This window comes from Schistocerca piceifrons, chromosome 3, assembly GCF_021461385.2.
Source record: "Schistocerca piceifrons isolate TAMUIC-IGC-003096 chromosome 3, iqSchPice1.1, whole genome shotgun sequence".
Taxonomy (NCBI): domain Eukaryota; kingdom Metazoa; phylum Arthropoda; class Insecta; order Orthoptera; family Acrididae; genus Schistocerca; species Schistocerca piceifrons.
The window spans coordinates 420,036,650-420,063,434 of record NC_060140.1 but is presented as its reverse complement, the minus strand read 5'-3'; the positions used below and the strand labels follow the sequence as shown (position 1 = coordinate 420,063,434).

Below are 26,785 nucleotides of genomic sequence, written 5' to 3'. Positions count from 1 at the left end.
AAAACGTTAGCTTCACGAGTTGGTTCTCTAACTATCTGCTCGAAGTAATTCTCGGACAAGGCAGTCAGGATAATGTCACAAGAGTCTCTGTCCCTGGCTCCAGTTCTGATTGTGTGACTATCCCATTCTATACCTGGTAGATTGAAGTCTCCCCCTATTACAATAGTATGATCACGAAACTTCTTCACGACGTTCTGCAGGTTCTCTCTGAGGCGCTCAACTACTACGGTTGCTGATGCAGGTGGTCTATAGAAGCATCCGACTATCATATCTGACCCACCTTTGATACTTAACTTAACCCAGATTATTTCACATTCGCATTCGCTAATAACTTCACTGGATATTATTGAATTCTTTACTGCTATAAATACTCCTCCACCATTGGCGTTTATCCTATCCTTGCGGTATATATTCCATTCTGTGTCTAGGATTTCGTTACTGTTCACTTCCGGTTTTAACCAACTTTCCGTTCCTAATACTATATGCGCACTATTTCCTTCAATAAGAGATACTAATTCAGGAACCTTGCCCTGGATACTCCTGCAGTTTACCAATATTACGTTAACTTTTCCTGTTTTTGGTCTCTGAGGACGGACGTTCTTTATCAACGATGATAATGTCCTCTCTGGTAAGCCGTCAGGTATTTTATCGTTTCGCCCAAGGGGGGGTCCCTCTAACCTAAAAAACCCCCGTGTGCACGCCACACGTACTCTGCTACCCTAGTAGCTGCTTCCGGTGTGTAGTGCACGCCTGACCTGTCTAGGGGGGCCCTACAGTTCTCCACCCAATAACGGAGGTCGATGAATTTGCAACCATTATAGTTGCAGAGTCGTCCGAGCCTCTGGTTTAGACCCTCCACACGGCTCCAAACCAGAGGACCGCGATCGACTCTGGGCACTATGCTGCAGATATTAAGCTCAGCTTGCACTCCGCGTGCGATGGTGGTTGTCTTCACCAAATCAGCCAGCCGCCGGAAGGAACCAAGGATGGCCTCAGAACCCAAGCGGCAGGCGTCATTCGTTCCGACATGTGCTACTATCTGCAGCCGGTCACACCCAGTGCGTTCAATAGCTGCCGGAAGGGCCTCCTCCACATTACGGACGAGACCCCCCGGCAAGCACACCGAGTGCACACTGGCATTCTTCCCCGACCTACCCGCTATTTTCCTGAGGGGCTCCATAACCCGCCTAACGTTGGAGCTCCCTATAACTAATAGGCCCGCCCTCTGTGACTGTCGGGACCTTGCCGGAGAATCGGCCACTGGCCCAACAGGCGAGGCATCCTGTGGTGGCTCGGAAACGATGTCATCACCACTAGGAAGCACCCCGTACCTGTTGGAAAGGGGTAAGGCAGCTGCCACGCGGCCAGATCCCACCTTCGCCTTTCGGCCAGGCACGCGCGAGCCCACCACTGTCCGCCATTCACCCTGGAGTGATGGCTGACCGGTAAGATGCTCACTGCCGGAAGACGCAGCGACATCAGGGGTTCCATGTGATTCCAAGGCCACCGAAGTAGGCATAGGTCTCACCACAGTTGCCCCAACGCCACTACGAGCCGACGCCTGCGCCTCGAGCTCGATGAGCTTAACAGACAAAGCCTCCACCTGCCCCCGAAGAGTGGCCAATTCTCCTTGCGTCCGCTCACAACAACCACAGTCCCTACACATGACTATGTTTACCCTACTCTATACGGTGACAAATTCCCAAGATAATCTTCTGATGAGCTACTCTGATAATCAAGAAACACTCACTGAAATACGAGACGCGAAAACTACGCTAGGTTTTCCCAGAAAAACTATTTAAAAGCTAAGCGCAGCAAATAAGCACAAAAACGCTTTATACAAACAGTACTCGCTGCTGCTGGTGCTCTCGCTCTGGCTGTCACAAGACAACTGCTGATTCAAGTGACTAGTGGCTAACGGCCGCGAAACAAACAAAAGACGGTTTTAGGGCGCTTTCTGTTCTAAACGATCAAGAAAACACTAAGAAATCTAACACGAAAACTACGTAAAGTTTTATCAAGAACTGTTAGTTACTATGCAGAGCAGATAAACACAAATAGAATCCCTTCCTTAGTGGAAGGTCGTAAACAAAATGCAAAATAAACGCTTTATACGAACAGTACTCGCTGCTGCTGGTGCTCTCGCTCTGGCTGTCACAAGACAATATAGTGCTGTGCTCCAAACGTACATTCTCAGATTTTTTATCCTCAGATTGAGACCTATGTTTGATACTAGCAGACTGCTCCCGACCACAAATGCCATTTTTGCTACTGCTATTCAGCTTTTTATATCCTCTTTGCTCAGTTCACTCTGGCTTATTTTGTCTCCTATATAGCATAATTCCTTAACTTTGTCAGCTTCTTGATTTCCACTTCTGATGTTAAGCTTCTTGTTGCTGTCAGTGCTGTTACTTCTCATTACTTTCGTCTTCCTTCGGTTTACTCTCAACCCATATTCTGTATCCATTAGACTGTTCATTCCATTCAACAGATGTAATTCTTCTTTACCTTCACTGAGGATAACAATATCGCCAACGAATCTTCTCATTCATACCCTTTCACCTTGAATTTTAATCCCAATCTTGAAACTTTCTTTTATTTCCGTCATTGCTTCTTCGACTGAACAGAAGGGGTGAAAGACCATATCCCTTCCTTCACCCTTTTTAATTCGATCACATCGTTCTTGCTCTTCCACCCTTATTGTACATATTGTATATTTCCCGTCTTTTTCTATACCTTACCCCCTTTTGCCTTTCTGCTGCCATTATCTTTCCTAAAGCCAAACCGATTGTCATCTAATATATCCTCAATGTTTATTCGGTTATTCTATATATTATTCTTGTCAGCTGTTAAGATAATATTGTATTAATTCACACACTTCTTGGCTCTTGCAGTCTTTAGAGTTGTGTGGATGATATTTTTCCGGAAGTTTGACGGTATAGCTCCAGTCACAGCAACGTGAATAGTCGTTCTGTTGCTACTTCCCCAAATGATTTTAGAACTTATGATGGAATGTTATCTACCCCTTCCACCGTATTTGATTATTCGATCCACTGTCTTTTCCCTCCGGCCGGTGTGGCCGAGCAGTTGTAGGCGCTTCAGTCTGGATCCGAGCGACCGCTACGGTCGCAGGTTCGAATACTGCCTCGGGCATTTTTTTTTCTTTATTGTGATATCATGCTCCTGCCCCATATGGGCAGGGGAGGGCTGGCAGCAGCACAATCCGCCGCTTTTCAGCCGAGTGACATGACAACTAAAACAAGAATAAAATAATACATACATAAGGAGGTAAAAAAGGGGAACATAAAACAGAGTAAGGGGAGAAAATGGAGGTAAAAATACACTGACATGTAGATGTTCATTGGGGACAGTTAAAAAAGTCACCAGAAAGTTAAAAAACACAGTTGGCGATTCTTAAAACACAGAGAAGACACTGGATGCGCATGCACAGGTGAAAAGTTGGCCACAGTATTAAAAACACTCCGAAACAACACACTTAAAACCCACTTGGAGCACACACGACGAAGAATAAAACTACCAGGCGGGACCTGCCGAGGGAAAGGTCAGAGAGGATGGAAAAGGAGGGGAGAGCATGGGGCAGCTGGGGAAGCGGCGGGATGAAGAGAGAAGGGGCAACCGTGGGTTCACGAAGAGGCAGGAGACACATGGGGTGGGAGAGGAAAAGGGAAGACAGGGCAGGAGGGAGCGCAGAGACACTGAAAGATGGCACAAGAGATGGACGGGGAGTAGGAGGGGAAATCCGCTCAGAAGGAGGGAGGGGGAGGAGAGGGAGCCCTGAGGAGGAGGCAGGAAGAGGGGGTTAGAGTTGGTAGGAAGGGTAGATGTCAGGGCGAAGCTCATCATCCGGGAGTGGTAGACGGTGGAAGTTGTGTTGGGAAAGGGAGAGTGTGGTGATGGAGAGAGGGAGGCACACAACGGTAAAGGCATGGCAACTGGTTGGGAGTGGAGAGGAAGGGAGACACCAGGGGGTGAGGGGGATCAAGGCGGCGGACAATATATAGTGTGCGGATGTGTTCAAGGTAAAGGAGAAGGTGGGGGAAGGGGATGAGGTCATAGAGCATGCGCGTGGGGGACGGAAGGCGGATGCGGAAGGTGAGGCGGAGTGCATGGCGTTCGAGGATTTGGAGGGCTTTATAGAACCGGAGAGGGGCGGAAATCCAAGCGATGCTGGCATAACAAAGGATGGGGCGGATCATGGATTTGTAGGTGTGAAGGATGGTGGAAGGATGCAGACCCCACATCCAGCCGGACAGGAGTTTCAGGAGGCGGAGGCGGTTGTGAGCTTTGTTTTGGATGGTAAGGAGATGGGGAGTCCAGGTGAGGTGGCGGTCGAGTGTGAGGCCAAGGTATTTGAGGGTAGGAGTGAGGTGGATAGGACAGCCGTAAATGGTGAGGTAGAAATCATGGAGGTGGAAGGAGCGGGTGGTGCGGCCTATGATGATTGCCTGGGTCTTGGAGGGATTAACACGGAGGAACCACTGGTTGCACCAAGCGGTGAATTGGTCAAGGTGGGTTTGGAGGGTACGTTGGGACCTTTGAAGGGTAGGATAAAGGGCTAGGAAGGCGGTGTCATTAGCGAACTGGAGAAGATGAACAGGAGGGGGAGGTTTGGGCATATCAGCAGTGTACAGGAGATAGAGGAGAGGGGAAAGGACAGAACCTTGGGGCACGCCGGGAGAGGGGTAGAAAGTACGGGAGTTGGAATTGTGGATAGTCACATAGGAGGGACGATGGGAGAGGAAGGAAGCAACGAGATGGACGAAGTTGATGGGGAAAGCATAGGTCTGGAGTTTGAAAAGGAGCCCGGGATGCCAGACATGGTCATAGGCGTTCTGGAGATCAAGGGAAACAAAGATAGCAGAGTGACGGGAGTTAAGTTGGAGGGAAAGAAGATGGGTAAGGTTAAGGAGCTGGTCGTCAGCAGAGAAGGAAGGCCGGAAGCCACATTGGGTAAGAGGAAGGAGGCGGTGCTGGTTAAGGTGGCGGTGGATACGGCGAGAGAGGATGGCCTCAAAGACCTTACTGAACACGGAGGTGAGGCAGATAGGACGATAGGAAGAGGTAGCAAAGGGGGGTTTGTGAGGCTTAGGGAACAGCAGGACACGGGAAGTCTTCCACTGGTCAGGGTAAAATCCAGTGGAGAGGAGGACAATGTACAGGGTAGCAAGGACAGATAGGAAGGATGGAGGGGATTCCTTGAGGTGACGGTAGGTGACGCCATCATGACCAGGGGCGGTGTTGCGTTTGGAGCAGAGGGCGAGTGTGATGTCTTGCATGGTGATGGGAGTGTTGATGTCGGAGGGGGGTAGCCGATCCAAGTACTGGAAGCTAGGGGCGAGCGGGGGGACAGAGGTGTCAGTGGGGTCAAGAACAGTGGGGAAGAGGGAGTAATCAAAATGGGGATCGTCAGGAATGGTTAGCCTTACTGAGGTTGTCAGGAAAGGGTCGATCGTCATGGAGGATGGGGTAATGTGGGGTGGGATGGCTACCAGTAAGGCGGTGGAAGGCTGACCAGTACTTGGAGGAGTTGACAGGGAGGATGGAGTTGAGGCGTGTGCATGTCTGACGCCAGTCGCGGCGTTTCTTTGCTGTAAGGAGGTTTCGGATATGTCGCTGTAATTGCCGGTGGCGGGTGAGAGTATCCCGGTCACAAGTGCGGAGGAAGGAGCGGTAGAGCCTGCGGGATTCACGCAGAAGAAGGACGGCCTGTGGAGGAAGCATAGGGCGGTGAGGGTGGATGAGTTTGGTAGGGACATGAGCCTCCAAAGCGTCAGTGATGGTCTTCTGAAGGAAGGAAGAGGCATGGGTGATGTCATCAGGGTGGTGGAAAGTGAGGGGGTGGCTTTCGACCTGTAAGGCAATGGATTCCCAGTAGGCATCCCAATTGGCACGGTGGTAGGCATGGACAGACTTTGGAGGGGCAGGTGGGTGGGTGGCTGCAATGGCAGGATGGGTAGAGGAGATGGTGAGAAGGACAGGGAGATAGTCACTACCGACGGGATCGAGGACATCAACGGCAGTGCGACCAAGGAGGTTGGGGGAAGCGAGGATAACATCGGGGGTGGAGTTACTTTCAGGACGGGTGTACTGTGGGAGAGGAACAAGGTCACCATGGAGGGTGGCAAGGAACTGAAGCCACCGCCGAAGGGTGGCAGGGTCACGGCGGTGGATGTTGAGGTCAGCGGCGATCACATAGGTGGAGAAGGTACGGTCAACATGGGAAATGAAGTCAAAGGGGAGAGGAACTGCAGGGCGAATATAGATAGTGGCACAGGTGACGGTGAGGGAGGAAAAAAAGAGGCTGAGGAGAAGGTGTTCGGTCGGGTCATTGAGGAGGGTTTGTGGCCGGACAGGGAGATGCCTGAGGTGGCCGATAGCGACCCCGCCTCGAGCTAGGGGAAGGGGATTGTCAGTGCGGTGAAGGAGATAAGGGGAGAGGCGGACCACATGGTGGGGTTGGAGGAAGGTTTCATTAAGGATGAAGGAGTCAACCTGGTGCTGGGAGAGGGTATGCATGAAGAGGTATTTGTTTGCAGGGAGGGAGCGAATGTTGAGGTAGAGGAGACAATACTGTTGATGAGCCATGGGTGTGGGAAAGGTGCGGTAAGGGGAGAGAGGGGCTTAAACGAGGGTGTCTAGGCGGGTGAAGGTAAAGTGGGCCTCATTGTGGGAGTATGTGGCGTAGGTGTTTAAGTGGAAAACAGAGCGGGCAGCGAGGGAAATCTGCTGGAGTGTGTGGGGGCGCTGGAAGGGGTGGATGTTCTGCAGGACGACGGTGAGGAACCGGATGATGTCTTCTGCTGTAGGGGGAGGGCGGAGGGAATTGTTAGGGTGGATAGGGGGGTCAATGGGGCGAACGGGGACAGTGAGTTCAGGGGTGGTGGGAGGGGGCTTGGCTTTGCATTTGGAGGAATAGATGGGGTGAGGTTCATTGCAGGTGTTGCAGGACGGGGGGAGGCGAGGTTGGGACACTGTTTGAGGAAGTGGGAGGCTTTACAATGGGGGCAGGTGGGTGGGTTCTTGCAGTTTTGTTTGAGGTGGTCATTGTACAGAAGACAACGCTGGCAGTGGTAGGATTGAGGAGGGGAACGGGACGGGTCAACAGGGTGGCGGCGGTTGAAAATCAGGGCTCCCTGCGTGAGGAGGTGGTCGATGGAGGAGGCGGACTCTGTAAAGATACGCATGAGGAAAGTATGGCCAGAGGAGTTGTAAATACGGCGGGCAGAGCGGACTTCCAGGGAGGGGTGGGCATTCAGTTCCGCCAACACCTCAGCCTCCGTGACCACAGGGCTGAGTTTTGTGATGACGGCAGTGAGGGTCGGCGGACGACGAGGCGGTTGGGGTTGACGAGGAGAGGAGGAAGTAAGGAATGGGGTGAGGGATGCGTGGGGCCCAAATGTGATGCGGGGAAGGCGCCGGACGAGATCAGTATGGAAGGACGGAGAAGGAGACTTGATGAGGACAGAGTCTCTGCGAGGGATAAGTTGGGTGATGGGTGCACTGGGGATGTACTTCAGGATTTCAAGGGTGAGGGTGCGGGCATCCAGGAATTTCGGATCGGGGTTGGCTAGGACAAAGGTATACAGGGAGGGGGCTGGAGAGGTGGGAGGTGGGGTGGTATCCATAGTGGGGTCAGTGGGAGGTGGGGTGGGCAGTGGCTTTTTGGAGGAAGGAGTAGAGGAGAGGTCGCCACTGGGCCGTTTGGAAAATTTTTTGGCGGGTGTTGCCTGGGAGGAGGGATGAGGGACTGGATGGATGGGGAGGTGGTGGGAGGCAGGGCCCTCCTGTGAGGCAGTAGCACCGGATGAGAGGGTAGGGCGCTCTGTGGCGGCGACTGTGGCGTGGTGGGTGGAGACTCTGGCAGGGGAAGCAGCGGTAGTCGCAGGGGGGAGAAGGGGAAAGTCATCTCGGCAGGCGACAGGAGTGGGAGGGGGGTTGGGAGCAGGGACAGAGGGAGAAGCAGGAGAAGCAGCACGGGCAGTAGCAGGGGGAGGAGCAGGAGTGACGTACAGGTGGGGATACATCGATGGAGAGTAGATAGATGGGGAGGAGACTGTGAGTAGGAAAGGTGCATGAGACGGGTGAATCCCAGAGGAAGCACTCCATGACGTTACAGTGGGGGCAGGTGAAGGAGAGGTGTAGATGATGGTGGTAGTTGGGGCGTCCATGATCGCAGGCGGCAGCGAACACCGAGAGACGGTGGCAGCGGCGAGCACCGAGAGGCGGCGGCAGAAGAAGCGGCGAGTACCAAGAGACGGCGACAGCGGCGGCGGCTGCTGAAGAAGCGGCGACCAGGTGGCGGCGGCAGAAGAGGAAGCGGCGAGCACCGACAGACGGCGACCAAGCGGCGGCGGCGGCGGTGAACAGACGACGGCGGCGGCGGCGGCGGCGGCGGCGGCCAGCAGTGACGGCGTGCAGACGGGCAACACGCGACAAGCACGGTTGGGGCTCTTCCACGTCGAAGATACACCCTGAGAGTAGCCCAGGCAGTGCGAGTCCTCGATGAGGAAGTGAGGGAATCCAACCCTCGAATGCCCCTCGGGCATGGATGTGTGTGATATCCTTAGGTTAGTTAGGTTTAAGTAGTTCTGAGTTCTAGGGGATTGGTGACCTCAGATGTTAAGTCCCATAGTGCTGACAGTCATTTGTCTTTTCCCTATCGCCTCCTTTTTTTTCTTCTATCACGTCTTCAGACAAGTCATTCAATGCACTCTTTGCACCTACCCGCTCTCCCCTCTGAATTTAGCAGTGAAATTATCATTGCGTACTTAAAGTTACTGCCCTTGCTTGTAATTTCACCGAAAGTTTTGACTTTTGTATGTGCTGATTCACTCCTTCTGACAATCATTTCTTTTTCTATTTCTTCACACTTTCATGCAACCATTTAGCTTTAGCTTCCCAGCACTTCTTATTTGCACTACTGGCCATTAAAATTGCTACACCACGAAGATGATGTGCTAAAGACGCGAAATTTAACCCACAGGAAGAAGATGCTGTGATATGCATATGATTAGCTTTTCAGAGCATTCACACAAGGTTGGCGCCGGTGGCGACACCTACAACGTGCTGACATGAGGAAAGTTTCCAACCGATTCCTCATACACAAACAGCCGTTGACCGGCGTTTCCTGGTGAAACGTTGTTGTGATGCCTCGTGTAAGGAGGAGAAATGCGTACCATCACGTTTCTGACTTTCATAAAGGTCGGATTGTAGCCCATCGCGATTGCGGTTTATCGTATCGCAACATTCCTACTCGCGTTGGTTGAGATCCGATGACTGTTATCAGAATATGGAATCGGTAGGTTCAGGAGGATAATACGGAACGCCGTGCTGGATCCCAATGGCCTCGTATCACTAGCAGTCGAGATGACAGGCATCTTATCCGCATGGCTGTAACGGATCGTGCAGCCACGTCTCGATCCATGAGTCAACCAGCGGCACGAACAGTTCGACGACGTTTGCAGCTTCTTACAATGGTGCGTAAACGTTGTTTTCGTCGTCGCCGGCGAATGCTGGTTTACAAATCACTTGTCAATGTGGACGGCACTCTTGGTGCTCCGACATCTTCTGCAAAGGGTAACAATAACGAAATAAGAGGAGTTGGTAAAACTACTCAATTTGTTCTTATTAATGGACCTACTTTATTTTGTGGTGCGAGGTTAAATTTTTTTTAATGGAAGTTTCTTCTTCTTCCAGTTTGGGTAACGGATGGCTAACTGTAGCTTTCGTTGCTTGTAACAATGCAGGAAGAGCCGGTTTGGAATCCTTTGAAACTCGGGAAATCTTAGCTTATCGTACTATACCTGTTTCTGAGATTATTATTGCTAGTGAGGGTTCCTACCTTTTTCCGCACGGGAGTTTGTCTTCGTCTTGTCGTAGACGTTGTAAGATAAATTCTGATTCCAGCATTCACTTATGGGTGAAGGTTAGTGGTCCTTCTTCTTTGGAAGATTGTCGCATTGTGGGTGATTGTACTTTATATAATCATTGAAGGCAGTTCTAAATAAACGGCCCTTTTAAGGGCCACAAATACTACACATTGATCTTGCCAAAAGCCGAGAAGCGATTCTTCTTGGTGTTTTAGCTTCCTGAGGCACTCTGAGATGCTCACTGGGGCACTCTGGGATGCTCTCTGGGCTGCTCAATAGATGTCGAGCACAGTCTCTGATTGGTTGTTTTGTTTTTGGCGCGCGATTCAAATTACGTTGCAGCAACACGCTCGGAGCAACAGCTCGGAGACCATGGCCGCGGTTACCCTTGACGCTGCATCACAGACAGGAGCGCCTGCGATTGAGTACTCAACGACGAACCTGGGTACACGAATGGCAAAACGTCATTTTTTTCGGATGAATCCAGGTTCTTTTTACAGCATCATGATAGTCGCATCCGTGTTTGGCGACATCGCGGTGAACGCACATTGGAAACGTATTCGTCATCGCCATACTGGCGTATTACCCGGCGTAATGGTATGGGGGCCATTGGTTATACGTCTCGGTCACCTCTTGTTCGCATTGACGGCAATTTGAACAGTGGACGTTACGTTTCAGATGTGTTACGACCCGTAGCTCTACGCTTCATTCGATCCCTGCGAAACCCTACATTTCAGCAGGATAATGCACGACCGCAAAACATTTTCTGTATCCAGAAAGGCCCGTGCAGAACTGTTGCAGGTCCTGCACGGGCCTTTCTGGATACAGAAAATGTTCGACTGCTGCCCTGGACCGCACATTCTCCAGATCTCTGACCAACTGAAAACGTCTAGTCAATGGTGGCCGAGCAACTGGCTCGTCACAATACGCCAGTCACTACTCTTGATGAACTGTGGTATCGTGTTGAAGCTACATGGGCAGCTGTACCTGTACACGCCATCCAAGTTCTGTTTGACCCAATGCCCAGACGTATCAAGACCGTTATTGCGGCCAGAGGTGGTTGTTCTGGGTACTGATTTCTCAGGATCTATGCACCCAAATTGCGTGAAAATGTAATCACATGTTAGTTCTAGTATAATATAGTTGTCCAATGAATACACGTTTATCATGTGCATTTCTTCTTGGTTTAGCAGTTTTAATGGTCAGTAGTGTATTTTATTCGTAAGTGACTTTTACTTCTGTACTCCCGTAATTCCCTGAACGTTTTCGTACTTCTTTCCTTCGTCGATAAACTGATCTATTTCTTCTGTTACCATGGTTTCTTCGTAGTTACCTTCTTTGTATTTAGGTCTTATTTTTTCAACTCCCTTGATTGCTCTTTTCTGAGATGTCCATTCTTCTTCAACTAAAATGGCTGCGGAACAGTAGCTATAGCCTCAGAGAACTTCTGGAGTATTCCTTCTTTTCTTACCATACCCATAACCCACTTCTTTGCGCATTGATTCTTCCTGGCTAGTCTCTTGAATTTCAGCCTACTCTTTATCATTACTAATTGTGATCTGGGTGTATATCTGTTCCTAGGTATGCCTTACAAAGCAGTATGTGATTTCGGAATCTCTACCTGTCGATGAAGTAATCAATTAAATCCTCCCGTATCTCCCAGCTTTTTCCAAGTACACCTCCTCCTCTTGCGATTCTTGAACGGAGTATTCGCTATTACAAGCTGAAATTATTTTCTGAACTCAACTAGTCTTTCGCCTTTTTCATTCCTGTCACCAATTCCATATCCTCCTGTAACCTTCTCTTCTGCTCTTTACCATACAACCTCTTTCCAGTCCACCATTACTATTTGAGTTTCATCTCCCTTGAAGTACTGAACACCTGTTCAATATTCTCATATACTTTCTATGTCTGCTTTCGACCGACAAATATACCTGAACTATTGTCGCTGTTGGTTTGTTGTCGATTGAGATGAGAACAGCCCTATCACTGAACTGTTCACAGTACCTCAACCTCTGCCATATCTACCTATTAATAAGAATCCTTCTTCCGTTATACTCTTTTCTGCTGCTGACGACATTACCCTATATTCATCTAGAAATCCTTCCGTTCTTTCCATTTCACTTAACTGACTCCCACTGTATCTAGACTGTGCCTTAGTATTTCCCTTTCCGGGATCTCTTAGCTACTCTACCACTTTCAATCTTCTGACATTCGACGCTCCGACTCATAGAACGTTATCCTTGCATTGGTTATTCAATCTTTTTGTCGTGTTAATAAGGAACTGAAAAGTAATTTAGGAAATTCAAAAATTTAAGAGCTCATGTAGAAATGAATCTGTTAAATGTTGAGAGAAAACAGTCAAATAGTAAAGAAAATTTAGGATGCTAGGAGGCAACAGATGGCAAACAACTGTCAACGAAACCTTAAAGATTGGGCAACTGGAAGTGAAATAGTAGTACGTAAACACCAGAATTTAGGTCACAAGTAAGAATCATTGTTTTTTACAATCGCAGAGCTTTAGAGGGTTAGTGGTGCACCACAGTCAGTAGAAGCAACACGTCTGAGGGATGCATCTGCTAGATATAAAAAAGTAAATGTTTCATGGATTGTTTTAAATTCTGAAACACTTTAAGAAGGAGACTATAGTTATGTTTCGATGACAACTGGTGCGTGTTCAACATTTCATTATACTAGATTACATAGGAGAACGTTATCAATGATGTCAGTAAACGAATTAGGTCCTAAAGTATTTAAAAAAAGTTAGACCTGTGGTTAATAAAGGGATAGTGAGAAACAGCGTCACGTAGATTGATCACCTACGATCCGGTGGGCAATACAAATCCAGGTGTATTTTCTAAATGGCTTGAGGGAATATTTTCTAAATTTTAAACACTTGTTAACAGAATTACAATCATTGTTGGTCATTTACGATATGAAGCTGCTGAATGGAACCCGTTGCCACTATCTCTTTTTCGCTTGTTGGCTGCTGTCTTTCTCTTCAACCATCATTGCCTCCTCGCCAATATGTCCTTGGGGATGGTTTGCTCGGCGTGTTTGACCCCTAGACCGGGAAACATTAACACGTGGGTATGGAAGATACAGGAAAGTGGACAAATTTTTTCGTGGTAAAATTCGCCGATCTGGAGTGGGGATCGAGACACCAAAAGCATAGGTATTGTCGTCATTCAGCTCTTTTCTTTTCGTTTCTGCTGTCTCTTACCTCTTTTGCTCCCATACTACTGTCTCCATTAATCTCTCTTGCACTGCCACTTTCTGTCTCCTATCATCACTGTGTCCTCTCTCTTCCTCTCCCATTGGCACTATCTCCTCTCTCTTCCACCGTTGATGTCTGCTACTCTCTTTCAACACAAAAAAGCGTGAATACGTTCGCAAACGGAAACTGTTGTTGAGGAAGGCGGAATGAAAATAGAGGCAGTTGGTTTTTCAGTTTTCTGTCAGAGTATTTTAAACAGGAACAATTCTTTTTGTGCTCCTACAGGAGTATTTTTCGCTGCTCCCTTTCTGTTACCTGACACAGCATGGTGTAATGCTTATATAAAACTAATTCCGTAGGTCAGTCAGGTTTTGACAGCTTCGACACATTTGCATGCTTTTACTCAAATAATAATACAAGATTAACACAAAATCATCTCCCATCGAACGCAAGCTCACCTTATACTTTACATAAAAATGGGCAACAGTTTTAGGCTACACCTACAGTATACAAAAAAATGCGGTGTTTGATTTGTAAGTACGAAAAATTTTGTATGACCAAATAATTTTTGGACTTGATTACGCCGTCAGGTGGCATCATAGATTAATTTCCAAGTTACTACAGCCTGGATAGACGTTAAGTGTCCGTTACAAAGAGCGTCACATAGTTTTATTAGCAAAAATGGCAATTAAAAACATAGCTAGGTGGCCTCAGAACCCTTGCGATCACCCCAGAACCTCGCCATGTGTTCACTACATCAGCGAAAACAGCATTTACTTCTCATCCAGAAAAGTACGTGCATATTTTGCTTGCACAAGTACTGTAATTTTCAACCACTGCATCTCGATAAGGGATAATGATAGTAATGAATAATGATATTTAAAAAAAAAATCGAAGTTCCCCGAGACCGTCATCTTAAGAATGTATGGCAAAAATTTTGACGATTTCGCATGAATATGTAGAAGTGGTCTTCCCACAGATGGTACTTTCGGAATTTAAAAAAATCACGTTTTTTGCGTGTATCTTGATAATGGACAAATATTTTCAAAAACGGGAAAATGGCGATTCGAGTTCAATCTCTGAAGGTAGTAAAATTAAATTTGAGGCATTTGCTGTGTTTATTTATTTAGATAAGCGCAGCCCATGGTACAAAAGCAGTTAGAAACCAACTTTTGCGGTTCTCTTTGAACCTCTGGATCTCGGTAACGGATAGTGATACCGACAAAGGTTTCGAAGTTCCCCGAAAATATCATTTTAAGGACATATAGTAAAAATTTTGATCGTTTGTCTTGAATAGACATTATAGAATGGTCATCACCACAATTGGTATTTATAGTAACCAAAAATCAGGGTTTTTCGGGGTTTTCCCAGGACGCCCTCATGGATAACTGATACATAAGCGCCTAAACCTATCCTGTGGATGACTGGGTGTTGTGCACTGTCCTTAGGTTAGTTAGGTTTAAGTATTTCTAAGTTCTAGGGGACTGATGACCATAGACGTTAAGTCCCATAGTGCTCAGAGCCATTTGAACTTATCCTGTACCATACGTAATGCAAAAGCACCAACCGATTTGTTTAGTTTTCCTGTATTGTAGGATCGCTACAGTATTCTCGATCTTCCGATGGATACAAAAATGGTCATAAGGTTAAGGACTGACCAAAACACTTGATCCCTTGGGTCTGTGATCAACATATTACCCCTGAAAATCTCAGTTTCGCACGCGGATGTGTGGAACGAATTGATACCGTGCGCTTTTGTGCACGGACCGATACCTAATACAACGGATATCAAGGAATTCGCAGGGAGCGAATTAATTTCGAAGTGTTTTGTATGGCTGTGGATCGTCAACGGTGTCTGTTCTTTCAGACATGCCTGTAAAAAAAACTTTGTGCTTTCTGTTCTACCTTACGGCAGGTCTTGTCATGGGGGAAGCCCCGTCAGAGAAGCATGAGCTTCTAGGGAAGTGATTGCAGTGGTTGTTTCCCGTTGCCTTCTACTGATGATGATGAAATGACAATGAGGACAACACAACACCCTGTCCCCGAGCGGAAAAAATCTCGGTCCCAGCCGGGAATCGAACCCGGGCCCCTTGACGTGACAAACCGCCCGGCTGACCACTCATCTATAGGGGCGGACAAACATGCATCTAAGTTTCAAACTTTTATTAATTTCTCTAAGGTAATGTAGCTTTAGCTGTTCAGTTATTTATTTACTGTTCAAAGAAGATGAATGATTTCGAAAGAAATTAAATATACGCATTCCACGAAATTTTGTTAGTCTTTAACTGTGTTTTAACTGCTACAGTATAAACGTAGTTGTTATAACTGGATCGTTGGTCTAGGACAACAGTGATAAAGCATCATTTTAAGCAAAATTCTTGCAGACAAATTTTGAAAAGCAGTATGATAAATTCGTCGTTGCTTTGATGAATGTGTATAATAAAGGAGAATGTCGCCTCTATTGTGGAACTGTTTAGTAAATCAAAGTGGCATGAAACTTTCGAAATGTTGGAACAGCAAAGTAATTAAATATTAACGGTAAATACGAGAAAAGCTGGATTGGCATGAAAGATGATCTTTGCATTTTGTAAGAAGCTTGTTGCCTTAAGAGTAAACCGTCTATTATGTCTAAAGACAATCTAAATGAAATTATATTAGCACACTTAAATTCATGTAGTGGAAGCTTTATTTCCACTACCACCGTCTGAAATTGATTACACAATGGAGGAGTGATAAATGATAATACATAATTAATAAAAAAGTGTCTTATGTAATGGAATTATAATTCAGAACAGAAGATTTATTCCCATCCTCGTAATATGGTATCGCGATGTAAGATGAAGATATTTACTGGTTAGATCAGCAGTATAGGCACTGCATAATGAGTAAAGATTAATCAGATAGTATCTGGAAGAAAAGAAGTGGTGTATGTTTTCCATACAGCTAATTTTATTCTGTACTGACATTAAGAGAAAATGTTAGGAAACTGTAGAGTGGGCAAGTAACAACAGTGGTATCGAAAGTATATAATGAATCCGAGTATATTTATGGTGATTGTCCTTCAGGTGAAGAAATAATTGAAGTTATTATATATTATGATTATGAACGTAATGGCCGGCCGCAGTGGCCGAGCGGTTCTAAGCCTACAGTCCTGGAACCGCGCGACCTCTACGGCCGCAGGTTCGAGTCCTGCCTCGGGCATGGATGTGTGTGTTGTCGTTAGTTAGGTTTAAGTAGTTCGAAGTTCTAGGGGACTGATGACCACAGCAGTTAAGTTCCATAGTGCTCAGAGCCATTTTTTTATGAACGTAAAGTGTGTGTGAAATGAGAATTAGGGCAATGATGATGCATAGAAAACCCCATCTCAGTCACGTTTGTAGAGCCTTAAACAGATACCACAGTCACTGGTTGGATATGCTTAAAAAAATAACGCTGTGACGCTGATAGGGCTGTTAAGGTGAATACTGCTGTTAGCAGGCGGGATCGTTAAACTACTTGGCAGTCAAATAAGTGGCGCAGTTAAATAAATCTTGCGTCCACTGTTGTGGGAGTGGATGAAGAAGTATGTATTTATTTATTGCATTTAAAGCACAGTGGATGCAATTAAAATGGAAGAGTTCTTGTAAAGACGGAAATATTTAGAATGATAATGTGCTTTATTATTTATGATAATTCATAGTAATAAAAAGCTATTACAAGAATTTAAATCGGCACTCACTCTTAAGGAATACTTACACCTATTTATATGCGCAAGGAGAATTTTTTGAAATGAATATAATTAATAATATTAAGAACATTTTCTTCTATATATATAAAAGCTGTGACCCACAAAGATCTGACTCAACAACTGTAATATTGACAAAAAATATTTTTATTGGTATGTGATCTTTCCATTCAAAAGACGAAGTTATGATTGACCCAATTTTTGGCTTGTTTGACCGAAGCAACAATTTAGACAGTGTGTGCAGTGCACAACTCAGAAAATAAACTTTCGTTGTATAGTATCTCAATAACTGTCCTCCTTACAATAGGACATAAATTACCTTTCTCTGCCTTTAGTCACCGTTAAGTTCTTTATGCTTACCTCAGAGTGGAACGTTGGCTCAATGAGTCTGCGGTGTTCCTTCCAGATGTTTCCTCTACTGGTGATAAGTCCGTTTCCTGTGAAAGGTAGCAGAGGAGTAACTGCGTAAGTGTCCCTGCCACGCATCTTGACGCCTACCAGGAGCCTCTTGGCATCTTCTGGCCTTGTCACCACAACAATAAGTTTGGGACCGGCATAGAACCTGCGAAAGAAGCTGCGATTACCCAGTATTCTTTGCGTTAACCGGTTATACACGTCGTTCTACATAAATGTTTACCTTTTATAACGTAATGTTCTCTGCGGCATATTCAAGTGAATCACCTCAATTCGTAACCACAATTCATCACAAACTCCTTGAGATGAGAACAGTTTTCAGACATTTAAAAATATTGGACATCAGATCCAAATATAAGGAAAGCAACAGAACTACAACCCTATATCATGTTCGTTGATTTATGGGTTTACAGACGCTAAACGTCGAGGTTATCAGCGTCCTCACAAATATTAAAAGAGACTTACGAGGATAAAAGGGCTGTAAACGTTATCATACTGACTAACTCACTCCAACCTGTAACAAGTCCGATTTATGTATACATATTTAATTATGGCTAATCTCAGCACAGGCTTTCTCGCTATTCATTATCGTCACACGCAAATTCAATCACTGCAATCCAACACTGCAATCCAAATTATGCCGGCGCGGTAGACGGGGAACCACAAATATCGGCACAGAAATATCACTGATACTTTTTCACTTTCCCATATTATTCTACCACAAAGGGGTTAAACCGCGGCGATGGCCACTTCCTTTGTCGGTAAAGCCTTGCATTACAGCAACAGGCCTCCACACCGCTCGGCCCGCAACCTGGGAACTGACTCAACTCTACACTCGCTCTCGCAACCCGACACTATCGATTGTTTGCCCTATCGACCTGTGCCGAGTGCAACTTATAGTAAGGGCCTACGGACCCCTTACATCCCCGCCCTCAAAAACTTCTTTGGAGCCTCTGGCGTAAAAGAATCGGCAAGGGAATTAGACATTGCTATACCTGAACAAAACACACAGTGTAAATAATTAATGAAATTACAATTCACCAAATAATCCCTCGACTCCGGTAGTGGGCTGCCTCCACAACAATTTCTACAAAAGGTTATTACAACTCATAAACATGGCATTGTCCAAATTACAATTTTTATATCAAACAGCAATAGTCCTCTGTAGTCCAATATTAAATGAAACACACAACATACAATCAAAAATTATTACTTGAACACATGACATATGAATTAATATACTACAAATTAGTTGTTACAGGTTTCATTCCCATTCTCAGGTAATCGTCGATAAGAAATATGCAATTCTAAATATAACACATCAGAAAATACAATGTAAATAAACATTTTCCTTTTTCACATGTCCGTTTAACAACTAAATGTTCTAAACATGTCCTACCCGACTACATCAAGGAGCTTGAACACTCTCATTTCAGACATTTGCCCTAATCGAGTTCCCCTTCCTCATCTGGGTTATCCCTGTTCTCGTGTGAGTAGTACCTTTTTATGTTTTCCACATGTTCCTTACCATGCACTCTCTTTGTCCGTGCATATTCCAACTCCACAGTGTTAGGATGACCAATTTTTATAATCCTGTATGGTCCCTTATAAACATGGTTGAATTTATGTATTTCAGAGTTTATTTTCTTTGATTTTGCATGAACCTTTACTAGTACCAAGTCTCCCACTCGGTAAGTTATCGGTTTCACTAGCTTGTCGTGTCTTTCCTGCCTTTTCCTAGCCTTCTCCTTCATACTTAATTCCACTAGCTCCAATTTCCTTTCCCAAGTCAATAAACTTCCTGGTGGGTAGACTAACAACTCACGAAAAATACTGTCGGGTTCTTGATTGAGCAATACTTCACATGGTGCAAACCCTGTAGAATCATGTGGGAGGTGATTCCTGACCCGCTCAAATTGTTCCAGATATTCTTTCCATGAACCATGCTTCCTATGACAGTATGTTCGGCATAAACGGTTCAATTCCTTCATTGTTCGTTCTGCTGGGTTAGAAGCTGGCCTATACCTATAAATGGCAATTTGCTCTATTCTGTGCTCATTTAGCGTCTCTGTCCACTCCTTTGACCTAAATTGTGACCCATTATCACTCAAAATTCGCTTAGGAATACACACCTTTTGAAAATAGTCTTTCTCAAAATGGTTAATGATGGCTCTACTAGTGGCTTTCTTCAACGGGTAAAATTTTATGTACTTGGAAACCAGTTCTTCCACTACTAAGATTTGTGTGTAATTCCCTCGTGAGGCAGGAAGTGGCCCAAAGAGATCCACTGCAACTATGTCCTTAATTGCTGTTGGTACAATTGGATGCATATATCCTTTGTGCTGTACTGTGGTCGTTTTAGATTTTTGACAGGTGTCACATGTACTCAGTACCTTACGTATACGCCTTCCAATGTTGTTGAATGCACAATCTAACTTCAACTTTTCCAGACACTTCTTCGGTCCATAATGCGCATTACTATAGTGCATATACCAAATTAATTTTTCTACCACATGCTCAGGCACACAGAGTTTCCAGTTCTCCTCACTCTCCTTGTTTCTTTTATAAAGTATCCCATTATGAATATAATAAAATGTGCGAATTCTTTCCTCACCTGTATTTTGTTTTAATTGTCTTTAATTTCTCGTCCTCGTTCTGTTCCCTGTGCACATTCTTTAGGAACTTCCTTATGAATTCTTCATACTGTACTCCTTTCATCAGGTTAATTCTAACTCCTTCTCCTTGTGGCCTATCCACCAACATTCCTCTCGACTCAGCTGGTAATCTTGACAAAGCATCAGGTATTATATGTGTTGCTCCTGGTTCATAAATTATCTCGAAGTCATAGTCCTGTAATGCCAGGGCCCATCGCGTTAGTCTGCTATGCCTCAACTTGCTTGTAGTCAGAAATGTAAGGGCCTTATGGTCAGTCACTACTTTCACATGCCTCCCGGCCAAATAATACCAGAAACGCTTAAATCCCCACACAATTGCCAATGCCTCCCTTTCAATAATCGAATATTTCCTCTCCCAAGCATTTAAACTTCTGTTACCGAACGCTATTGTTCTTACACTCTCACCATTTCCGCTCCTCTCCATTTGGTAAAAATGTATTCCTAGTCCATAGTCAGAGCTGTCTGCTCCTAAATAAAAATCCTTGGAAAAGTCCGGGTGGTACAATATATCTGCACTGTATAGTGCTTCCTTAATATTCTCAAACTTGGTTTGGCACTCTGCACTCCAATGCCATGGCATCCTCACCTTGGTCAATTCCCTCATACTCGGGGCATTAAGTACAGATCCTTTGACAAATTTTCTATAAAACTCACAAACCCCAAAGAATGCTCGCAACTGCTTCTTACTATGGGGGGTCGGAAAATTTCTTATAGCTTCCATTTTACTAGGATCAGGATAGATACCCTCCTCGGATATTATATGGCCCAGGAATTTTATCTTTGATTTGCCAAATTCCGACTTGTCCAGGTTTACAGTTACCTCTGCGGTTTCGAAAGCTGCCAAGATTGCATCCAATCTATTCAAATGTTCTTCCCATGATTCGCTTGCTATCAAGAGGTCATCCACGTAGACGGTGACCTTTTTAAGTAACTCCTCGCCTAGTATCTTATCCATCACTCTTATGAATTCAGACACTGACACATTAAGCCCAAATGGCAACACCCTAAACTGATAGCACCTCCCTCCGTAAGTAAATGCTGTATACTGGCGGGACTCTGTGGCCAATGGTATTTGCCAGTAACCAGCAGTTAAGTCGATACTACTAAGCACCTTTGCTCCTCGGAATTTTTGAATCAGTTCTTCTATAGTCTCAGGTTTGTCCCGCTCTGGCTCGATGATTTTATTCACTGTTCGTGCATCCAAAACTATCCTCACCTTTCCATCCTTCTTATCAACAACAAATAGGGGGTTGTTATATTGACTGTTGGCCCTTTTTATAACACCAAGGTCCATCATCCTCTGTATCTCTTCATCTACTGCTCTTCGTTTCGCCTGGGAAATGGAATACTGTTTTATATTGAATGGTTTATGGTTCTTTATCTTTAGTTTATACTCCACCCCTTTCATGATACCTGGCCGTTGAGAAAATACCTTACAATGCCTGTATAATACTGTGGCTGATTTCCTTTTAGTCCCCTCATCTAGGTGTGTCATCTCTTCCAACTTTTTATTGATCTTATCTTCTTTATGTCTATTCTCTCGTGCTAATCCCTCAAGGTATATCAACACTTCTTCTTCTAGTTCCTCTTCCCCGTATCCCGTGGTGGGTTCCTCTTCATGACACAAATTTATCCTTCTGAATTCCTCCTCTTCTTTGATTGCACTCCCCTCAGCAAACTTTAATCTCTTCTCTTTTCCCTTTCTTCCTTTGACCTTGATAGTACCTTCATCAAAACTCACTACTGCATCAACTTCATTCAACCAATCTATCCCTAAAATAATTGATGTGTTCAATCCAGCCACCACCAAAAATGTTGCTTTGTATTCTTCTCCCTCTATCTCGAAGGTAATCAACACTTGTTCTTTAATAGGTTTACTCCTTGCACCCAACGCATTCACAATTCTCACTCCACTCACCGGGAAACTAGGCAAGCTAATGTTTGCTTTTAGTACCTGCTCATATAACCTCTTGGATACTGCACATGCTTCACTTCCTGTATCTACTAATGCCTCGATATTCAGTCCACATAGCTTGATCCTTATCATGGGTAGTATGGGTTCTTTGGGAATCCTACTTCTTTCCGCCAGTAGATCTTCTCTCAGATCTGCACCATTGTCGTGTCTTAGTAGGTTTACTCTGGTCCTTGTAGTTCTCACTCCTGACCGGACCTCATCTGGAGTGTCATTCAGTTTTCCGGTCTCTCCGCCTCTTCTATATGCACTGTGTCATTCATTCGCCTATCCCATCCTCTCTCATGATCTCTTGGTTCTTCACTCCTTCTCCAATCATTTCTCCATTGCCGTTCACCACCATGGTTCCTGTACCTATGGCCACCACCTCTTCCTCTATAATTAGACGAATTACCAAAATGATTCCTTGGGTCATTACTTCCCCCTCAGTTTTGATCATTAGCTTGATTGTGTTCCTGTGATCGATCAGATTCCAACCGTTCCAGTATTTCCATCAATGCCTCCCTATCTTTAATTAGGCTCCCGGATACAGTTTCTTGCATTCTCTGGCTCATTCTTCTTTTTATCGCTAATATCATTACGTCATCACTCAGGGGTTGTTCCAAGGTCTCGTTCAATTCCCACAAATGTTCGGCAAACTCTCTCAATGTTCCTCTCCATATACTAAGTGACTTGCGGTGGAGTAGGTCCTCAATTGCTGCACACTGATGACTTTTGGACCAGTATTTCTTCAAGAATTCCTCTTCAAACTGATCATAACTAGTAGTCCCTTCCTTCTTCCTGACTCCCCAAGTGAAGGCCTCACCTTCCATTCTATCAATTGCAAATTGAATCTTGTCTGAGTCTTTAAGATGTGCTGGGAAAACTCCTTTTAACCATTTCATAAATATCATTGGGTGCAACCCTCCTTTCGGTCTAAATTTCTGCCCTGTATTATTTTGGATGTACCGATTATCACTGCTCATCACCTTACCTTCCCCAACGGTTAAAGTGGCATTGCTAATTCGTTTATCAATTTCTTCTGTCTTGCTCTCTAATTGCTGCACTCCCTGTTGTAATTGCCTGACCTCCATTGCAACCCTCTTGTTATCCTCTTCTCATTGCATGGCCATAGCATTTCTCAGATTGACAGCCAGTTGGTTTTGCCTATCTCCTATCCCCTTAACCACATCATTGCATTGTTTCTGCATCTGCGTCACCTCGGCGATTCGATGATTGCAATTCGTTTCCACTTCGTTGATTCTTTCTCCCAATTCGGCTTTCGTTTCTTCAATATCGTCTTCCATCTTTTTTGTTAACTTTCCTTCCATCTTCTCCACGTCTCCCTGGACTTGGTCTATGCTATTCTGTAGCTTCCTCTCTCTCTCGTCGATGTTCATCTTCAGTCGTTCTTGTAACTCCTGCATTTCCTTCTTCAGATTACATTCCATCTTCATTTGCAATGTTTTGATCTCTTGTAAACCTTTCTCTAATGATGGATTTGTTTCTTGTAAACCCTTTAGTGATTCTCTTGTTTCTTGTAAACCCTTCTCTAATGACGCTCTGAGACCTTTCTCTAATGATGCGTTAGTTTCTTGTAAATCTTCCTTTAATGATTCTCTGAGACCTTTCTCTAATGATTCTCGGGATATTCTTCCCTCTTCTCTAGTTTCCTTAACCTCCTCTAGCAAGTCTGCCAACACCGACCACATATCAGCACCCCCTGAAACTGACTTATTTCTTGTCGTTTGTCCCGGTGTCTCGGGATAACTAGTTGAATGTGCTAATGGGCTATCTAATGACACTCCATAATCACTGATTCCCGAATCATCTCTGTCTTCCTGTCCTATCCTTTTCCTTTCAACTACTGCCTCACAAACCTGCTTATCTTCAGTAGACACGTTTGGTTTATTTTTAATGCACAGGCAAGTAATACAGAATAACCTCTAGTAACCCAAAACACTCCTAATTATCGCGAAACTAATCAAACAGTAACTGCAGTATCTTCAGTTAATCCCAAATTGATACACTACGTATGAATACTGAACATAACAACTCTCAAAAACTAATAATTTCAAATATCAATTCTCACATACACAGCTTATGTAAAATGTTCTAAATAAGATAAATCACACCATTCATTAAATCTATAAATGTAAAATCCCCAAAAACAATGAGCATATCTGTATAATGACCATTTAGACAGCGCAGTATGTGTCAATAAGTATGCTATATTTCAGAGTATGTTTCGCAAACTTTTCGGAAATTACTGTAATTGGGCACTTTTTCCTAATGTGCAATTCAGTTTACCATTGTTTATTCACCACGAAGACTGCACACTGCAATTTAATGTTATGCCAACCAGTCATCTTCACTCACCAACTGACGTTACCATGAGTCGCAATGTTTTGACGTTTGAAGTGGGCGTGGCGCTGTACTGCCACCGGAGCCGCGTGAAGTCGCGCTGAAGATCTGTGGCGAGTCGTCGTAGTTCTCCGTCGGCCGCTCCGTGGCGCTGCAGGTGGGCGTAGTTTGTAGTTCGGCCGCTAGATGCCGGGTCGGCGCTCGGTGTCGCGCTGAGGACCGTCGGTGTAGTGCGTCTGTGCTTGAACTACTCCTTGCACAGGTAGTTGGGATGACGTGTGAAATCACCTCGCAGATCGAAGCTCTTTGGCGCAGCTGCTAGACGGGTCTGCGAGACGTCGCTCAACAATTGCGTCGCCACAATAAATTGTCGCCTGCATAACAGTTTATGGGTCCACATGAAGCTGTCCGATTTTCACTATTCAAAAGGCAATTTCAGTCATAATATTACTACTAAACACTACTGTAAAATCTTTCGTGACGAATTCTTGGCTCGTTTTGCTATTTTAATGTTCACACGTGTCTTTCTTTGGTGTTCACTTTTCACAGTTTTTCGTGCGGATTTACGCGTTTGCACATTACAACACAGTTTATCGACATTGTTATTCTTATCTAATATGGCAAGGAAAAAGTTTTGTCACAATCATAAGATGCTATTACTTCGTATTGTTCGAAATGCACTGTTTCTTGTCGCGATTTTAAAGTTTATGCTCTGTCTCGATCCAACATTGAAAAATATTTTCTCGCGTTAAGCAAGGTAAAATTACCTATTGTTCTTTACTGTTCGACCGAAAATTGCACTTGTCCTTTCACGGTAAGCCAAGGGTGTAACAAGTCCGATTTATGTATCTCGATCCGATCCGGATCTGAATAGCAGCCCAAATAAATATCAATTAATGTGACCGTGTACCTAATGGGGCTGGCAATCGGATTTTACTGCTACGGAGTTGTTAGATTCCATTTTGTCCTTCTCAAATGCTGTAATAATGAAATGTTCAGTGACAAGAAGGAACGCCAACACAGCTTCACTAATCAAGGACCTATATTCGTCTCAAAAACACAAAAGGAAGGAGACAGCCACTGCCTTCGTCGTACATATTTAATTATGGCTAATCTCAGCACAGGCTTTCTCGCTATTCATTATCGTCACACGCAAATTCAATCACTGCAATCCAACACTGCAATCCAAATGATGCCGGCGCGGTAGACGCGGAACCACAAATATTGGCACAGAAATATCACTGATCACTCTCGTAATTACACTTTTTCACTTTCCCATATTATTCTAACACAAAGGGGTTAAACCGCGGCGATGGCCACTCCCTTTGTCGGTAAAGCCTTGCATTACAGCAACAGGCCTCCACACCGCTCGGCCCGCAACCTGGGAACTGACTCAACTCTACACTCGCTCTCGCAAGTCGACACTATCGATTGTTTGCCCTATCGACCTGTGCCGAGTGCAACTTATAGTAAGGGCCTACGGACCCCATACAAACCTCACTCGGGTCGATCCACACAATCACTCCATATCACACGCCGTAAAACAAAGGAAAATTAGTGAAAGGCTCTACACCTGGCGTGAAAACATAATAACTGGTCTAACCCTCAGAAAAAAAGGGTTAGGCCACTCACGCTGTTAACACATTAAGAACATATACCTAAGACAATAAATTCCCGGGGCGATTGGAGCTTGAGGATACGATTAAGGGAAGCAACAGAGCAACAAACGAAGTCCTTCTGTTTGAAGTCATCGGTAAAGACAGCTGCAGAGTTGTGGTGCTCAGTTAATATGTCATAAAATAAAGTATTAAAAACATATGCAGGAGTGCGGTCTCATCTGTAGTACACTACATCTAAAATTGCTCTAGACCTCTGCAGTAACCTTGGTGGCAGGTGGTTAAAGCCCTGGATTTGGGGCTATACTCACTTCACACGAAATGATCCCAGTGCACACTGCAGATGGGGTCCCAAACGGCACTGTTGCTCGTGGATGACTGGAGATAAAACATTCCAGTAGTGGGCGAGTAATAGCGTGGTATGCAGGTCGAGTCGGAACTACGAGGAACTTACAAGCCTGGCGCACAATAAGGAGCTGCCGCCTGAAGGTGAGCGGCTGTTCCCCAGCCTCAGCACACAGACAGGGTATAGGACTAGTCCTGTAAGCATCCAGGTCCAGCCTAATTCCCTCATGGTGGATAGCATCAAGTATCTTCAGGTAAGAAGACCTACCGTATCTACTCCTCAACATCTGTGGCTAAGTACACTACTGGCCATTAAAATTGCTACACCAAGAAGAAATACAGATGACAAACGGGTATTCATTGGACAAATATATTATACTCGAACTGACATGTGATTGCATTTTCACGCAATTTGGGTGCATAGATCCTGAGAAATCACAACCCAGAACAACCACCTCTGGCCGTAATAACGGCCTTGATACGTCTGGGCGTTGAGTCAAACAGAGCTTGGATGGCGTGTAAAGGTACAGCTGCCCATGCAGCTTCAACACTAAAACACAGTTCATCAGGAGTAGTGACTGGTGTATTG

The 26,785-nt window shown here is 45.0% G+C and overlaps 1 protein-coding gene across 1 annotated transcript in view; it reads right to left on the bottom strand.

Moving 5' to 3' along the window:
• The window catches only part of LOC124788707 (cytochrome P450 4g15-like), a 182,319-nt gene that overhangs the window by 125,769 nt on the left and 29,765 nt on the right, over window positions 1–26,785 (bottom strand). The window contains exon 2 of the mRNA XM_047255987.1: window positions 17,192–17,393. Within this exon, the coding sequence (XP_047111943.1) occupies window positions 17,192–17,393 (202 nt within the window). The remainder of the gene's footprint in view (window positions 1–17,191; window positions 17,394–26,785) is intronic.